Genomic DNA, 14426 nt, shown 5'->3' with positions numbered 1-14426 from the left:
AAGACTTCTGGGTACTATTGCGCAATTTCTGCATTTTCTGACATGGAAAATAAACAGCCACCCCAGTAAATAATACAATAACAAAAGGTTGTAAAAAGATAAGAATAGTAATTGGTGATTCTGACTGAGAACATTGGGATATTCATCTTGTTGCGTGATGGCGCAAGATCAAATTCACAAGTAGTGTGACATGCATAACGCGAAACTATTTATTTTATAGCCTACAAAAGGGCAGAACCTGCAATTATTTTAATATTATTCAGAGAACGCCTTCAGGGAGATTCCCTTAAACGAGTTGAATCATTCTTTTTCTGTGAAACATTCCATTATCTTTCGGCAAACTTTGCAAACTTCTTCAGCTGTACAAGGTCCCTGTGCATGATACAGGCAACCCAGTGAACGCCTATAGGGCGTCTTGTTTACATAAAATTTTATCCTCTCCCCCCCCCCCCCCCCCCCCCCAAACTAAAGACTAATTCAATTACGTCATCATGCGGAGGTCATTACGAAATATGTCGACTTCAATCAGAAATCATATGAGGTAGGTTTCATTTCTAACTTGCTTAGCTTTTTATTAGTTTTTAATTCGAATTTAAGGTTGTCGAAACGTCAGTCACATCAAACAGTCCTTCTCAGGACTACATTCACCCGGATGATCATAATACTTCGATTAAAAGTTTTTAATTCAATAATATTTGTTTATCTTGTTTTAGTGGTGTGCACGAATAAGTAGAGGTGAGGATATGGGCGGAATTCAATGAAGCGTGCAATGACGTAATGTATTACGGGACGCACCAATCAACGATAACTTTGGCGATGGATGAATAAAGGCCCTGTTACACGTTGAAACTTTTGGGTGAAACGTGTGTGCAACAGCGTTGCGAGACAAGTTTCAGAAGCAATTGAAGCGTGTAACACCCCAGCTTTGTGAAACTTTCGTCGCGAGAAAGTTTCACGAAAAGTAGAACTGCTTTCTACTTCTGCAACCGAAACTTGTGTCGCGAACAAGTTTCAGGACGAAATTGCGCCGTGTAGCACCCCTGTAAAACTTGTCTCCCAATGCCGCTGCACACAAGTTTCACATAAAAGTTTCAACGTGTAACAGGGCCTTAACTCTCTAGTTAATGCAAGAAACTTTCATTATTCACGGCGCTCGTGTTTGTATTAGGAAAATATCGCTTTATGAACAGGGCAGGATTTGTGTGTCTTGAACCTATGGTACGTTGATTCGCAAATGGTTAATTTCTACTCTGAAAAAACAGTGCTGTCAGTGCTGCCATTGACATCCAAAACTATAGCATCACACGACAATACTACATATTGTATCAAATGTAAATATCAGGCACTAGGATAACAATGTGCGCATGCGCTCCTTTCAGCACGTTTTCTAAGAATTTAAAAGAGTTTTAGTGAGAAAATGAATGTTCGTTTTCTCCAAGTATACGTTAAGTTTTGAGCACTGGCTCTAGGTTTTGGCATTTTGTAAAGTCCATTTGTCAGACATGTTTGAAAGTCAAATATACATATTTCTACGATAGCTCGAAGACGTTTTGATATTTCTACGATAGCTCGAAGACTGATTTGCATACGGACTTGGAGCATGCGCAGACGTTTTTCATTCGTGACAAGTTCACATGCGAATCCATCTCGTATCCAGAGCCTGCGTTTCTTCTGGTCTGCGGCGAAGAACGATGACTTTGGCATAATACAAATTTTGGCGCATATGCAATTTTAGAAAATATATATACTGTATTAAATCAAAGTAAAATTCAAAGTAAAAATCAAAGTAAAAATCAGAAATCGGGAAGATATTTTTTAACTTTTGGCAAGTCTTTGAACGCATACGCTGGTCTCAAAAAAAAAAAGGATTATGCCAGAGCCCTCGTTCTTCGCCGCAGGCCAGAAGAAATGCAGGCTCTGGATACGAGATTGCATGCGAACCGGAATGAATATGCTATGCGCATGCTCAGAAAGCATTGGCATTATTTGTTAATATTGCGCTGATGGAGAGAATTGTGTGGCGACAAGAAGCTATGACGTCATTATTAACTATATGTTACATCAGCACTCTGAAACAACTGACAAAGTGTTCTCCCCCTCCCCTCCCTCAGTCTTTCTTATTAGCTTCAATGTTACTTGTAGAAACTTGTGTAGATGCTGCCTGATCTCCTGAAGGTAAATCTGTCCCCTGTGGGGTGGCGGTACGGACTGCCTGTCCTCCATCAGTTGACGAGGATGACCATGAGGAGTCGTCGTTTGGTCGCACTTCGGTTGTGTCGCCAACGAGGTATTCCCTGACTAGCGGTTTTCTTGCTCTAGAGTGTTGTGCAAGCGCGACCTTGGGCAAAAAAAAAAAAAAAAAAAAAAAAAAAAAAAAAAAGAAGCAAAAAATGATTTAAAGTGCCTATAATATATGATACAATACTTTCAGTTTTGATTCTACATGAAGTGAATAGTTGATGGTGAGAAATATTTCTTTATTGTGCATTCAAGTTACGAAGGTTTATACTTCAATATGTTAATGAACCTGAAGACACTAACTCAATGAAAATATCAGGGGTTATAGCCACTTTACAGGCAATAAAATCAATTGGAATGGGGTATTTTGATTGGTACAAAGCCTTGCGTTATAAGAAAGTATATTAGTTAATGACGTCATAAGTATACAACGTACTTTATTTTATGACGTCACTTGTATATTCAATATTCATATTAAAACTCAAATAAATTATCAGTCGGTCGGAGTGTCGGTCGGTCCGTTCGTTCATTGATCGGTCGGTCAATTAGGTCAATAAGTCAGTCGGTCACAATCGGTCAGTCGTTTTATCGTTCAGCTTTCTTACCCTCATTTGCGGTAAGTTGAGTCGGCTAAATGTTTCCTTGTCCATACCAAACACGATAGCATTAAGGGCGCCTGAAACGACACTTTTGTTACCATGACTACGTACTAAAAACTCATCAAAATCAGGAAGATCTTTACATCATACAGAATGTCGCCTCGAAGCAGATACCGATGCACTAAATTTATTTCAGCATCATTTTCAGTTTATTTCCAGGACTACTTACCAACGATAGGGTTGGAAATGACATGAAGAAGAAGAAGCGGAAAATTTGGTGTGCTGTGGGAAGCGTTATAGATCCTGCAAAAAGAGATATTCAAAGAGTTCTGTATGAGTCAGCGAAAAGATTATCATATAAAACATTCGAGGTAATAAGGCTTTTTTACGCGCCCCACAAATAATTAGTAAAATATAAAATTTATCTAAAAAATATATCCTGTTTTAATAGGGGGCACGTTGAAGGAAATGCAGGTTGGAAAGGAGTCATACATTGTTTTAACTTACAATTCACAAAATCCCCCCCCCCCCTCCCCCATGTGCGTAGAAATGAACGGCCCCTTATGTAACTATATTTTTTACGACACAAGTAATCAGCTCGTAGCGTTGCCGAAACCATTGAAGATGGCAGAGTAGTCAATGTGCCAAACACGAAACTCTATCACAAATAATGATGGTTAACCGAGTACTACACTAATAGTGGCTGCGTAGAAGACTACATTTTCTGTGGAAAGGTAAGTGTTTCAAAAGACGAAAATAGCAGAGTAATTTCCCCCTGAATAGTTCCTTTGATTTCCCTGTTCCATTTTTGCAATACTCGGTTTTCCAGAGCGCTTTGTGGTTTTTGATGCACATTGTGAAAATTAACGTTTCACGCCGAACGCTGCCTGCGTTGAGAGTAAATAATAACAATTAAAAAAAAAAACACGTCCTGAAATTCGAAATAAACTATTTCAGTGATTCTGCAGGTTTGATTTTAAAAATTAATTTGGATGAGCAAGGGTTGCTTACCATTTACCAGAAAAACCGGAAATATAGGTTGGAAAAACAAATGGTGAATATCATTCAGGTCAAAAAATTTCGAGAAACTCGGTCTTATGATCGAGGTACTGAACTTTTCCCGCTCTTTTCGGTTCTTCTGGTAGACGCGCGTACCATCTTTCGGAAGCCAAAATTTCCCGCCCTTTTTCAAACCGTATTAGCAAACGAATTTCCAACTTGATGGATTGTTTATATAATATGGTAAGCACTCAAAATTGTCTTCGATTACTGAGGTATTTTGCGCTACTTCTGTTATATGAGTTAACAATTATTCGCCGAAGGCCAAGTGATTATCGATGAAGATTTACGGAGCCAGGAGTCTTCGAGCAGCGAAGTAAATATTCCTCATAATCACTGAGCCTAAATAATAGTAATCACGTACTGATTAATTCACTGAGAGCAAATGAATAAACATCTTGATTCCCATGGGTGAAATATACTGGTGAGCAAACAAAATTTCTACAACCTGTTTCGAGAGATCGTAATAAAAAATTGCATTTCGTAACACACTGGTTGCACATCGTTTCATTCAGTTCTTCACAAATAGCTAAAAAGAATCACCAATTTAAGATAAAATAAAAGATTTTGCTCACGAGTACAGACACGTGACCGTTAACTGCAAAGGGCCTATTGTTTTATTATGATTTTAGGCTTGAATATCAGACAAAAGTCGAAATTCAGGATAAAAAAGCGTTTTAGTATTATTATCGCACTGGCAAGCTTTTGAAAACCTCGTAACAACGGCTCGAGCAGTGATTATCGTCTCAGAATCACTGGTCGCTCGACCAATCACCGCATTGCGAAAACTCTATACATTTAAGCCTAAAAATTATACTAAAAAATGATCTTTACCTGTGTATTAGAGGGAATATGGATGTGACCAGATAGATGCATGGATATGCCATCAATGGTTTTACGTTTTCCATCAACAAGGCCTTTGGAGATCAATAAAGACAAGGATAATTGGTCTGTGATGTTAACTTATATACTGTTTTATTGATTGTCATTCAAATATAGTGGAACATTGTCATAATCATCAACATAATTTTCATTTTCATCACCACCAACAGCACTGATAAAATCATCACCACTATCACTATTAGGCACTTCGGAATGCAGCTCAATTTGAAGAAAAAACAGCAAAACAATAGGTTTCCAATTCTCAGGAGATTTAAATTCATTTGTTTTGTCCTCCAAATTGAGCCTCTTTAACGTCACGTGTTAGGCGTGTGTTATTCACGATGAGGAAGTCTTTCACCACTTACTCTGTTTCTCTCTTCTTCGGCGTTATACGTCCCAGCCCAAGCTTTAGACTACAGAAGGAAAAAGATACACAGAAATATGTTGTAAGAGGAACTATAAACCTACTGCTACTCCCTAATAAGAATAATAGGCTCGCTTTTGCAACAACAGGTCACCCGACCCTACCCCCCACCCCCCCCCCCCCCCCCAACCCGTAAAAAGAAATGATAAGTTGAAATGAACACCAGAAATCGAAAGAGCACCTCAATATTATTAAGAAGGCAAAGTTTTAGTTTATGATGTTGACTATAGGAGAAATGGCATTGAATATATAATCAAATATTTTATAAGGATTTGCATGGGAAAATGTGCTGGATGGCAAGCTTTGCCATATACACTTATTTCGAAAATCGTTGTTGCACCAAGATCCTCCAGTAACCAGCCAAGGTTCCAGAGAACGTCGATACTTTTAATTATAATTGATTTATTCATGGTTCATTCAAGTGGTTATAGCTCTCCATTTGAAGCAGCCTTGCTTGGAGCAATTTGTGAAGTCAATAAATGAAAATGCACCATGAATAAACTAATTACAGCTAAAAGTACCGGCGTTCTCTGCGGTATTGGCTTGTTGCTTAAGGCTTTTGGTGCGACAACGATTTCTGAAATAGGTGTATATATATATTTAAAGCCGTTTCTCCTGTGTTACATGTTATAAGCTGAAACCTAGCCTTCTTACTAATGTCGAGGTGCTCTTTTGATTTCTGGTGTTCATTCTTACACAACGTCTCTTTTTATGGGGGGTAGGGTCATGTGCCCTGTTGTTGCCAAAGGCCTATTGGGGAAACACGTCAATGCTCTTAGACAGGTAGAGGGATAAAACTAACCTGCCTTCTGTAGACGATGAAGATGTAAGCATAGACTGCGTATAAGGCAATGACGATGACAAACAATGGCACATACCAACTGAGCGAAAATACGAAAAATATTTAGCTTGTGTTGATTTTTTTTCGAAACCAAACTGGTTTTATCTCATTCCAAGTTCATTGGTCTGATGAAAGAATGTCGTTTTTCAGTACTTACGTCATAAACCGCCATACAACACTATTGGGACTGTTCTCTTTGATCCAGCTTTGATTAAGAAATGCGAATAAACAGTCATAATTAGCATCATTTTCATCACCAGTACTGACATCTTCTTTATCATCATCATTAACATCATCATCTTCATCACCATCATGAACACCATTATCATCATCATCATCTTCATCACCATTATCACCATTTTAATCTTCAATAATCACTATCTTCAACATCATCTTCATTATCATCATCGTCACCATCATCAGCATTATCACCATCATTATCATCAACACCACACTCAGCAACGTTATCACTAGCATCAGCATCAGCATCAGCAGGCAGCACCTATTCCAAAACCACCACAACCATCACCATCAGCATCTTTATCATCACCATCAACATCATTTATACTTATGTTGACACCCATAAACCATTACCTCATAATATCTAAATAATCATTTAGATACTCACCACCATGCCCCAGCTGGTCCATAATGATTATTAATGAACGGAAGACAAGACATTACTAATGCTATCCCCCATGAACACAGATGGTACCACCTAAAAAGAAAGAACATCTTACCTTTAAACATATACCATGGAGAAACCTTAGTGTTGCAATACCATTAACATGGTTGGTGTGGAATGTGATTGTCTGGGTTTTGTGTAGTCTTGAGAAAGACTATTGTTGGTAGTGACTGTCTTTCTCAAGACTATGCTCACCCGGACAGTCACATTTCACAACAAACTTCAACACCTGGGTTCAACCATTTACTCTTATACTATTAACAAGGTTGGAGAGAAGAACATAGAGGTTCTGATGGTTGGGCCCCTTTTTTCATCATTGATATTACAGGTAATGGCCAATTTTCAAGGAGAAGTTATTGTAATAAAGAAATGAGGGGCTGTACAGACCTTTCTACCTTGGGCAACTCAAGTGTTTTCTCATTGCAGACCATGTGTTGTCATTCCCTAGAGTAGCACTTTTTTGCTTAACGGTTGTGCATGGTTAAACACAAATATGGATACAACTCAAACAAAGAATGTGTAGTTCCAGAAATCATCCATACCCACCCAACAGAGGAATTTGGAATTTCTGAAGAGTAGGGGGGGTCAGAGAAAGAACAAAAATTACAGAGTTTGTATGGAAGAAAATTGGAATTTCCGGGGGGTAGGGGGGTGTCTTAAAAAAATTACTCTGTGAGGGGTGTATGGGTAATTTTTGGAACTACACAATCAATTCTCAAGAGAATGACACAAGGTCTGAAATAGGAAAATATTATGCACAAGCTAAGGAGGTCTATGATATGAATCAGATTAAAATCCCATCACATACTACCAAAATTAATCCTAGCAAAACATACACAGCAAGGCAGCAGGTTGATGTATATCGAAGAATTGATAGCGCTATCTGATGGATAAATCTTATCCAGCTGTGGATAAATTTACTGGATTGTAACATCGACTTATCCATTGGATATCCACTCTTCGTACAACCGGGCTAAGATCTTTATTTGATCTTCTGAGACCGAGACAAATGCATGGCTTACTTCTCAAATTTTTCAGTTCTGGTTTTCTTGATGGCATTCCAGTACAAGTTGAATGTGATGCAGGTCACCCAGATTAGCATAGAGAACTCTGTAATGGGTAAGGTAAGAATAGAAATGGTTTTACAATAATAATCTTTGAAAACAATACATTTCTAAGAGGTTTGACAATACGGTAGGTGAGGTTATAATTATTATTATCATATGACCCGTACGGCCCTGCTCACGCGCTCTAATAAAACCATTAGAAAAAGTCACGTGATGGGGACCGCACGGGTTGACGTAAGCGGGACGGAAAAACCCATCCGGCCCTGCTCGAATCCGCGCAATTTCTTTTTCTTAATTATTTTTATTTTCGTGAGGGTCATATGATAAAATGCTTATTGACTGAGTTAGGTCGGGCCGTACGGGAAAATATTTGGCTCTTGGTCATTTGTATGACATGACCTCGAGCCAAATATTTTCCCGTACGGCCCTCCCACTCAGTCAATAAGTACATAGAATTAGGGGTTACAGCTAAGTACAGTGGCTGTGAGCTTACAAAGTCATTTTGTAATATGGTCCTAAACAATCTTGGCCCCACTTTAGTAAGAGGTTCGTATCTAAAGAACATTGTCTTTCCTCTGCCATATAAGTTATTGTATCAATGGTGTTGTTATTTTTATAATGTCATGATGCTTTTGGCACTGCTCCTAAAGTTCATATTATAAAGCATACTATATTTTATAATAACTTACAAATTTCTCGCGCACTAATTGGTTATTTTTTATCATCAATAAGAGGACAGACAGATAAAGCTGACGTCAACGAGCGCGCGCTCTTTCCGTTGGTTGTTTTGATCACTAAAAATGGGAAGTTCTTATTACACCTTGTGGATCCACACTACTTTAACAATTAATGTGATGACGCAATTTATTGTCAATAAGAGGACAGACACATAAAAAACTGATGTCTATTTGTTAATTATACCAAAAAATGAGAGCCACCATGCTTGGAATGTACAAGCTGTTCCTTCCTCGGGGTGCAACTCTCCCTGAAAGAAATGTAAAAAAAATGCAATGAAGAATGGCAATGTGATGATACATGATCATGGGTGGTGGTTGTAGTAGTGATGATGATGATGATAATATGACAATGATAATATGCGATAGTTATCATATGACCCGTCTCTGCTGGGGCGCATGCTCTTAAAAAACCTTCAGGAAAATGACATGAGCAGGGCTGTACAGCTTTGAGTGAGCAGGGCGGTACGAATCCGTATGGCCCTGCTCACAGAAACCTGCAACAGTATTGACATAATTTGCAACTTTTAAAAATAATATCTTTTTTATTTAGGGTCATATGATAAAATGCTTATTGACTGAGTTAGGTCGGACCGTACGGGAAAATATTTGGCTCTCGGTCATTTGTACGGACCTCGCTGCGCTCGGTCCGTATGGCATCACCTCGAGCCAAATATTTTCCTGTACAGCCCTCCCACTCAGCCAATAAGTACATATTATACTGTATATAGCAACATGCATGGCGATAGTTATGCACATGGCAACAGTCATAATGACTGCCATGCACAATGATGATTATGATGACTTGAGTAGAGATAGTGATGATGATTATGACAGTGATGAACAGATATAATGATACTTATGATGACATCTACTCACCATCATGTAAGCAATAGAGTCAAGAAATGCTGCTACACTCAATGCCAATATAAGTCTCTACAACAATATCATTATTTTAATAAGTAACACAGTTACATCATTCATCAACAGCTACAAGATGTGACAAGCAAGGATCATTAGCAACCTTAAGTTTACAAAATCTACGATGGCAACGTCAACTGGAAGTGTAAATAATTGCTCTTTGAGGTTCTGTTCATTGGAGATTTTGTTCAAAATTGTCAGTAAGATCAACTCATCCACAGGGAAGACTGACTTTGAGGGCGCAAAACCCTAAAGTGAAGTTACTTACACTTCGGGTCATTGTAGATTTTGAAAAGCTTAAGATTGCTATTAATGACTCTATTTGGGTCCTTCTGCATGTACCACAAACCTATTGATTCTTCGTTAACCTGGTTCTACATGTATTGTAAAGCTTGGGGTCTTTTGTTGTTTTTATCGAATTATGTAAACTGTGTCATTTACCCAAAGAAGGAGCCCTCTATTTCAGGGCAAATGATGATTAATGTTCCAAAAATATTCCCTAGACTCACCTGTACAAAATATTTGTACTTTTTGAACAGCCAAATAATGAAGATGATAAACAAGCTGTAAAATAAAAATACACGATAATTGTAACTTCATGAATGTTAGAATACAGTATTATTAATAACATAAATAAACTTTCACAATGTATTTTTAATGGTTTATAGGTTAAGTTATGAATAAATATTTAGGGGTATGGCTTTCTAGGTTTTGATGATAATCTTTAAGCATCAGAATTTGGAGTATAGTTTTTACCACAAGAAAGATTTTGGTTTTTGATCTGATGTGGTTTTGCCTCAAACATTGTGCAGATTGACAAAAGCAGCTTACTGTACTGTTCTTAATTTCACAACTTTACACTAAAAAATTACTAAATATGAAAATAAAACACGCATTAAAGTTAAAGGAAACTAGAATTTTGAATTATTTTGATTTTATCTTTGATTAAAAAGTCGGAATTTAAGTCAGAAGACATCTTTATGAGTTTACAGTATGCATTAGTGAGATCTTTCTCGTCTTTAGAAAAACGTTAGAAAAACTAATATTTTGCTGGTTTTGAGTCGCTATGGTCTTAATCTATAGAATGCTAAGGCTTGTAGGATTTTCTGAGTTATTTTAAAGGAGAAAAACGAAAAGAAAACAGAGAGAAAATGTCAAAATGCCTACCAGCCAACCATCGAAAGAGCAGCTACAAGTCGCTTTAGAACGACAATCGTCGTCTGTCAAAAAGAAAATATATACATTTGAGTTTAATCTTAAAAGAGACATTAAAGAAGGCCTTTGTGGATGTACTTACACAGTAATCGGGGTTATCGGGGAAGATTGAACAAGTTTTTGCCATCTTTGGTCGAGAAAAACAAGCTCTTGTCGATCGAAGCAAAACATTCAGAATAACAGACTAGTGACAATACAATACTCACGGGGGAGGGGAAAGACTTTTTGTATGATATAAAAAAACATATTCAAAAACTCAACAATGAACATTTGTTATCTTTAAAAAGGCTAAATAAGGTTTATTTAGTTTATTATATCTCCTAGTAATTATTTTGATGTATCTCCATATATTAATTAGAAAAAAGAATTTGGAATGATTTGTCCTCTACCCCCAAGGGAGTTAACCGGAAGAATCAAGGGCTCATAATCATTCCAACATGGCGGACAAAAGGAAAAGAAAAAAGACGTAAAAGGTCAACAAAAAAAACCACAAAAATCCAAACAAGTTTAACTTGAATAGTCCTCTAGAGTCACATGAGTCACATGATTTAGAATACTGAAAGCATGGCGCCTCGTCTGGAGTTCTGGCAAAAAGCAACTCTTCTTCTCTGTCTTTATGGATTCTTCAAAGAGATGAAGCCCTCTGAGCCATTCTTGACTCCTTATCTCAAAGCACCTCCGAAAAACTTCACCGACAAACAGCTCGAAAACGAGGTTTATCCCGTGTGGACGTACTCCTATCTCGTAGCTCTATTCTTGGTTTTTCTTTTCACTGATGTTTTAAGGTACAAGCCTGTCATCGTTGTCGAAGGTTTGGCGTATTTGACAACGAGGGTTTTATTAATATGGGCGACAAGTGTGCGTGCAATGCAGTTCATGCAGTTTGCTTATGGTGTAGCTACAGGAGCAGAGGTTGCTTATTACTCGTATATATACGCAGTTGTAGAGGCAGAGCATTATCTTCGAGTTACTGGCTTTACGAGAGCAGCAGTGCTGGCTGGTAGGATGATGTCTGGGGTGGTAGGTCAACTGCTCATCTCACTCAGTGTTACAGATTACCTCACATTGAACTATATTTCCATGACAAGTGTTTGTATTGCACTGGTTATTACCTTCATCTTGCCATCAGCAAGCGGAAACGTGTTCGGTATTGTCAAACCTGGAGAAAATCAAAGTGAAGTGCAAGTTTATGGAGCTACCAATCACAGTGATGATAGTTCCATAGCAACCGAAAATGCTGCCAACTGCTTCCTTAAATGTTTCAGTTCCTGGAAATTATCATTACGCTTGATGTGGCGTGATTTCAAGGAGTGTTATTCCAAAAACGAGCTGTTAAAATGGTCTCTATGGTGGGCCTTTGGCACATGTGGTGAATTCATGGTCGAAAATTATGTCCAAAATCTCTGGGACGACATTTATTCCGCACGCAAGCACAAGAAGATTTACAATGGTGGTGTCACTGCCTTATCTAACGTTTTTGGTGCTTCTGTTGCTCTTCTGTTAGGCTACCTCAAGGTAAACTGGTCAGTGTTTGGTGAGCTGGTTCTTGGCGTGGTCAGTGTCGCAGATGCATTCTTTCTGTACATCAGTGCTCATACTTCTAGCATATGGTTGGCATACTTGATGTACATTCTCTTTAGAATGGCATACACATTTTTGGTTACCATTGCAAGGTAGGTCACTTTATTTATAGGAAGGGTAGATTTTTTTATCATGGGTGTACTCATCAATGCTCCATATTGTAAGGTGTCCATTTAACTAGGTTCATTTAGAAGGCAGACTTATATCTGCTGCAAATTCCCCAATTCTCTGCCTGCAGTGAAAAAAAACATTCCTACTCCCAGCTTCTGAGCTATTGTTATCCCCTAGATTATATTTTTCCTCTGCCACAGGTATCCCAGTCATACATTTTTAGAAATGACTTTTTCTTCTAGTTTCCAGATCGCAAAGAATGTTGGTATGGACAGGTATGCACTTGTGTTTGGGTGCAACATGTTTGTCGCTCTACTATTACAGACTATTCTCACTGTTATAGTGGTGGATGAGAGAGGACTGTCACTAGATATAATAACACAGGTAACCCAGTAGTATAACATATATTTAGTCAGTAGTGACATGCAGTCATACAGTACATGATGAGAGCAGTTTTCGCATGACTGTGAAGAGATTGGTGCCATATGCATTCCTTGTGGTGACCATGGTGTTTTCTAAAATTTTGATTTTTTTCTCGCACACTTTGATTGGTTTGGTGTACTTAGACAGTGCTGTGACCTTGGTGTGACCCAGTCTGCACGTGTTTCAAGTATTTGATCAGATGGAGAGTGAATTCATGCTCAATATATGATTAGTTTGGCATATGCATTGCCACGTTATGACCGAGCTAGTTCGAAAACTGCTCGGCATGTAATTCAAGCATGTACATTAGTTGAAATGACTTATGCTGATTGGCTTAGCAACCTTCTCACTTGGTAACCTACACAACCCAAGCGAACCTACCAATCATTTAGCTTACGTATATCCAGTTCTGGATGGACTTGGGAGGTTGCTTAAGCACTCAAGAAGTGTACGATGAGTCACAAAAGTGCAGCTCTAGCTTCTTGAGTGTTTAAGCAACCTCCCAAGTCCATCCAGAACTTGATATACACACAACTAAGCATTGAACATTGCTTTTATAACAAAGCAAAACTGAAAAAAAAAAAATGATCAAAAAAAATTGAAATTTTGTTCTGATGAAATCTTCATTACATAGCAATCCAGCTACTCAATCCAGCCTCACTCAATAAATCAATGGCACAGCCAGCCCACTCAATCACAGTACCAACTTGTTGATTGAATTAGTCGGCCTTCCAACCATTTCAGACCCATAAAAACATTACTGACTGTTTGAACTACAACCCTAAGATTAATGTTTAATTTTTGTAGTTTGTAGTATATGGCAGTTTCTTCTTCATCCTCGGAGCAGTATTCTTGGGTAAAGCAATGTACACCATGACAAGAATAGGATGGAGGACATGTTGGAACCAACGATATGTGACAGACGATAGGCAAGAGTTGATTGAACAGTCTCATGGGAATGATGGAGACACAGAAAGTAATACAGACCATCATGGTGTCAGTACTGACCCTGGCCATGAAAGTCAGAATGCTGTTGTGTAAATACTCTGTTGAACTATTTTTAGATGCTAGCAAGCTATAGTAGAGAAGGCATAAGGTCGAGATGGAGGAATGGTGAGCTTATAAAATACAATGTAATCACATGGAAGTCCATCTGTCCTAAGTGCTGCTCACCACGTGATATCCTCTCCAAAAAACGTTGCTGCTTCTAATTTAATTAGTCTGTATCCAGTCTACTTCAAAGAACAATGAAAAACAATGAACTTTAATGAACTACTAATAATTATGATTACAAAATCCTAGATCTACTACTGATATTCTTATCTTAAACTGCCACTTAATTTAGAATTACTTAAGATATAATCGATGAATAGATCGGACTACTTTTTGCCATACTCTTAGCCTTTAAATTAGCTACTATCATCTAAGTATAATTGGTAAATCTTCACTCGCTTTTTTCACTTAGAGTTTATCATTATTCGTATTTTGTTGTTGTTATTATGATTTAAATTTTTGTTAGGGTGCACTTAATTTGGAGCCAAGCTCTGTTGTGCTTACCCCTTCCATGATAGCTTAGGAACTTAGATGATTGTCATGAATAAAGTTATGCAAATAATTAAATGCAATGCATATATGAAGAAATGAAA

General features: G+C 37.9%; 2 protein-coding genes across 2 annotated transcripts; one reads left to right on the top strand and one right to left on the bottom strand.

Moving 5' to 3' along the window:
• Positions 1-546: 546 nt before the first annotated feature.
• On the bottom strand, positions 547-10876 carry LOC116299694 (cyclic AMP receptor-like protein A). Its single transcript, XM_031708412.2, has 14 exons — positions 10748-10876; positions 10618-10670; positions 9960-10014; positions 9409-9465; positions 8717-8780; positions 7751-7838; positions 6672-6761; positions 6201-6248; positions 6005-6083; positions 5144-5191; positions 4731-4813; positions 3067-3140; positions 2844-2914; positions 547-2338 (listed from the first exon to the last, which is right to left on the bottom strand). Exons 1-14 carry the CDS (start codon positions 10790-10792, stop codon positions 2108-2110), a joined length of 1086 nt encoding a protein of 361 aa, XP_031564272.2. The 5' UTR covers positions 10793-10876; the 3' UTR covers positions 547-2107.
• Positions 10877-11086: 210 nt separating this feature from the next.
• On the top strand, positions 11087-14426 carry LOC116299693 (thiamine transporter 2). The gene is made up of 3 exons (XM_031708411.2): positions 11087-12338; positions 12600-12741; positions 13588-14426. The coding sequence occupies exons 1-3, from the start codon at positions 11230-11232 to the stop codon at positions 13819-13821; spliced, it is 1485 nt and encodes a 494-aa protein (XP_031564271.1). The 5' UTR covers positions 11087-11229; the 3' UTR covers positions 13822-14426.

Source organism: Actinia tenebrosa, unplaced genomic scaffold (genome assembly GCF_029948245.1).
Source record: "Actinia tenebrosa isolate PJP-AT-01 unplaced genomic scaffold, QUT_ActTen_1.0 PGA_scaffold0__85_contigs__length_37466705, whole genome shotgun sequence".
Classification (NCBI taxonomy): Eukaryota; Metazoa; Cnidaria; class Anthozoa; order Actiniaria; family Actiniidae; genus Actinia; species Actinia tenebrosa.
The sequence above is the reverse complement of the archived record's forward strand: the minus strand, read 5'-3'. Positions and strand labels throughout refer to the sequence as shown.

Excerpts from the sequence above, each read along its gene's own strand:
- LOC116299694 (XM_031708412.2), bottom strand. The coding sequence starts at position 10,792 with ATGGCAAAAACTTGTTCAATCTTCCCCGATAACCCCGATTACTGT. Across the intron at positions 10,671-10,747 it reads CCGATAACCCCGATTACTGT|ACGACGATTGTCGTTCTAAA; the intron begins GTAAGTACATCC and ends TCTTTTTGACAG. Across the intron at positions 2,339-2,843 it reads TCAACTTACCGCAAATGAGG|GTCGCGCTTGCACAACACTC; the intron begins GTAAGAAAGCTG and ends TTTTTGCCCAAG.
- LOC116299693 (XM_031708411.2), top strand. The coding sequence starts at position 11,230 with ATGGCGCCTCGTCTGGAGTTCTGGCAAAAAGCAACTCTTCTTCTCTGT. Across the intron at positions 12,339-12,599 it reads TTTTTGGTTACCATTGCAAG|TTTCCAGATCGCAAAGAATG; the intron begins GTAGGTCACTTT and ends TTTTTCTTCTAG. Across the intron at positions 12,742-13,587 it reads CACTAGATATAATAACACAG|TTTGTAGTATATGGCAGTTT; the intron begins GTAACCCAGTAG and ends TAATTTTTGTAG.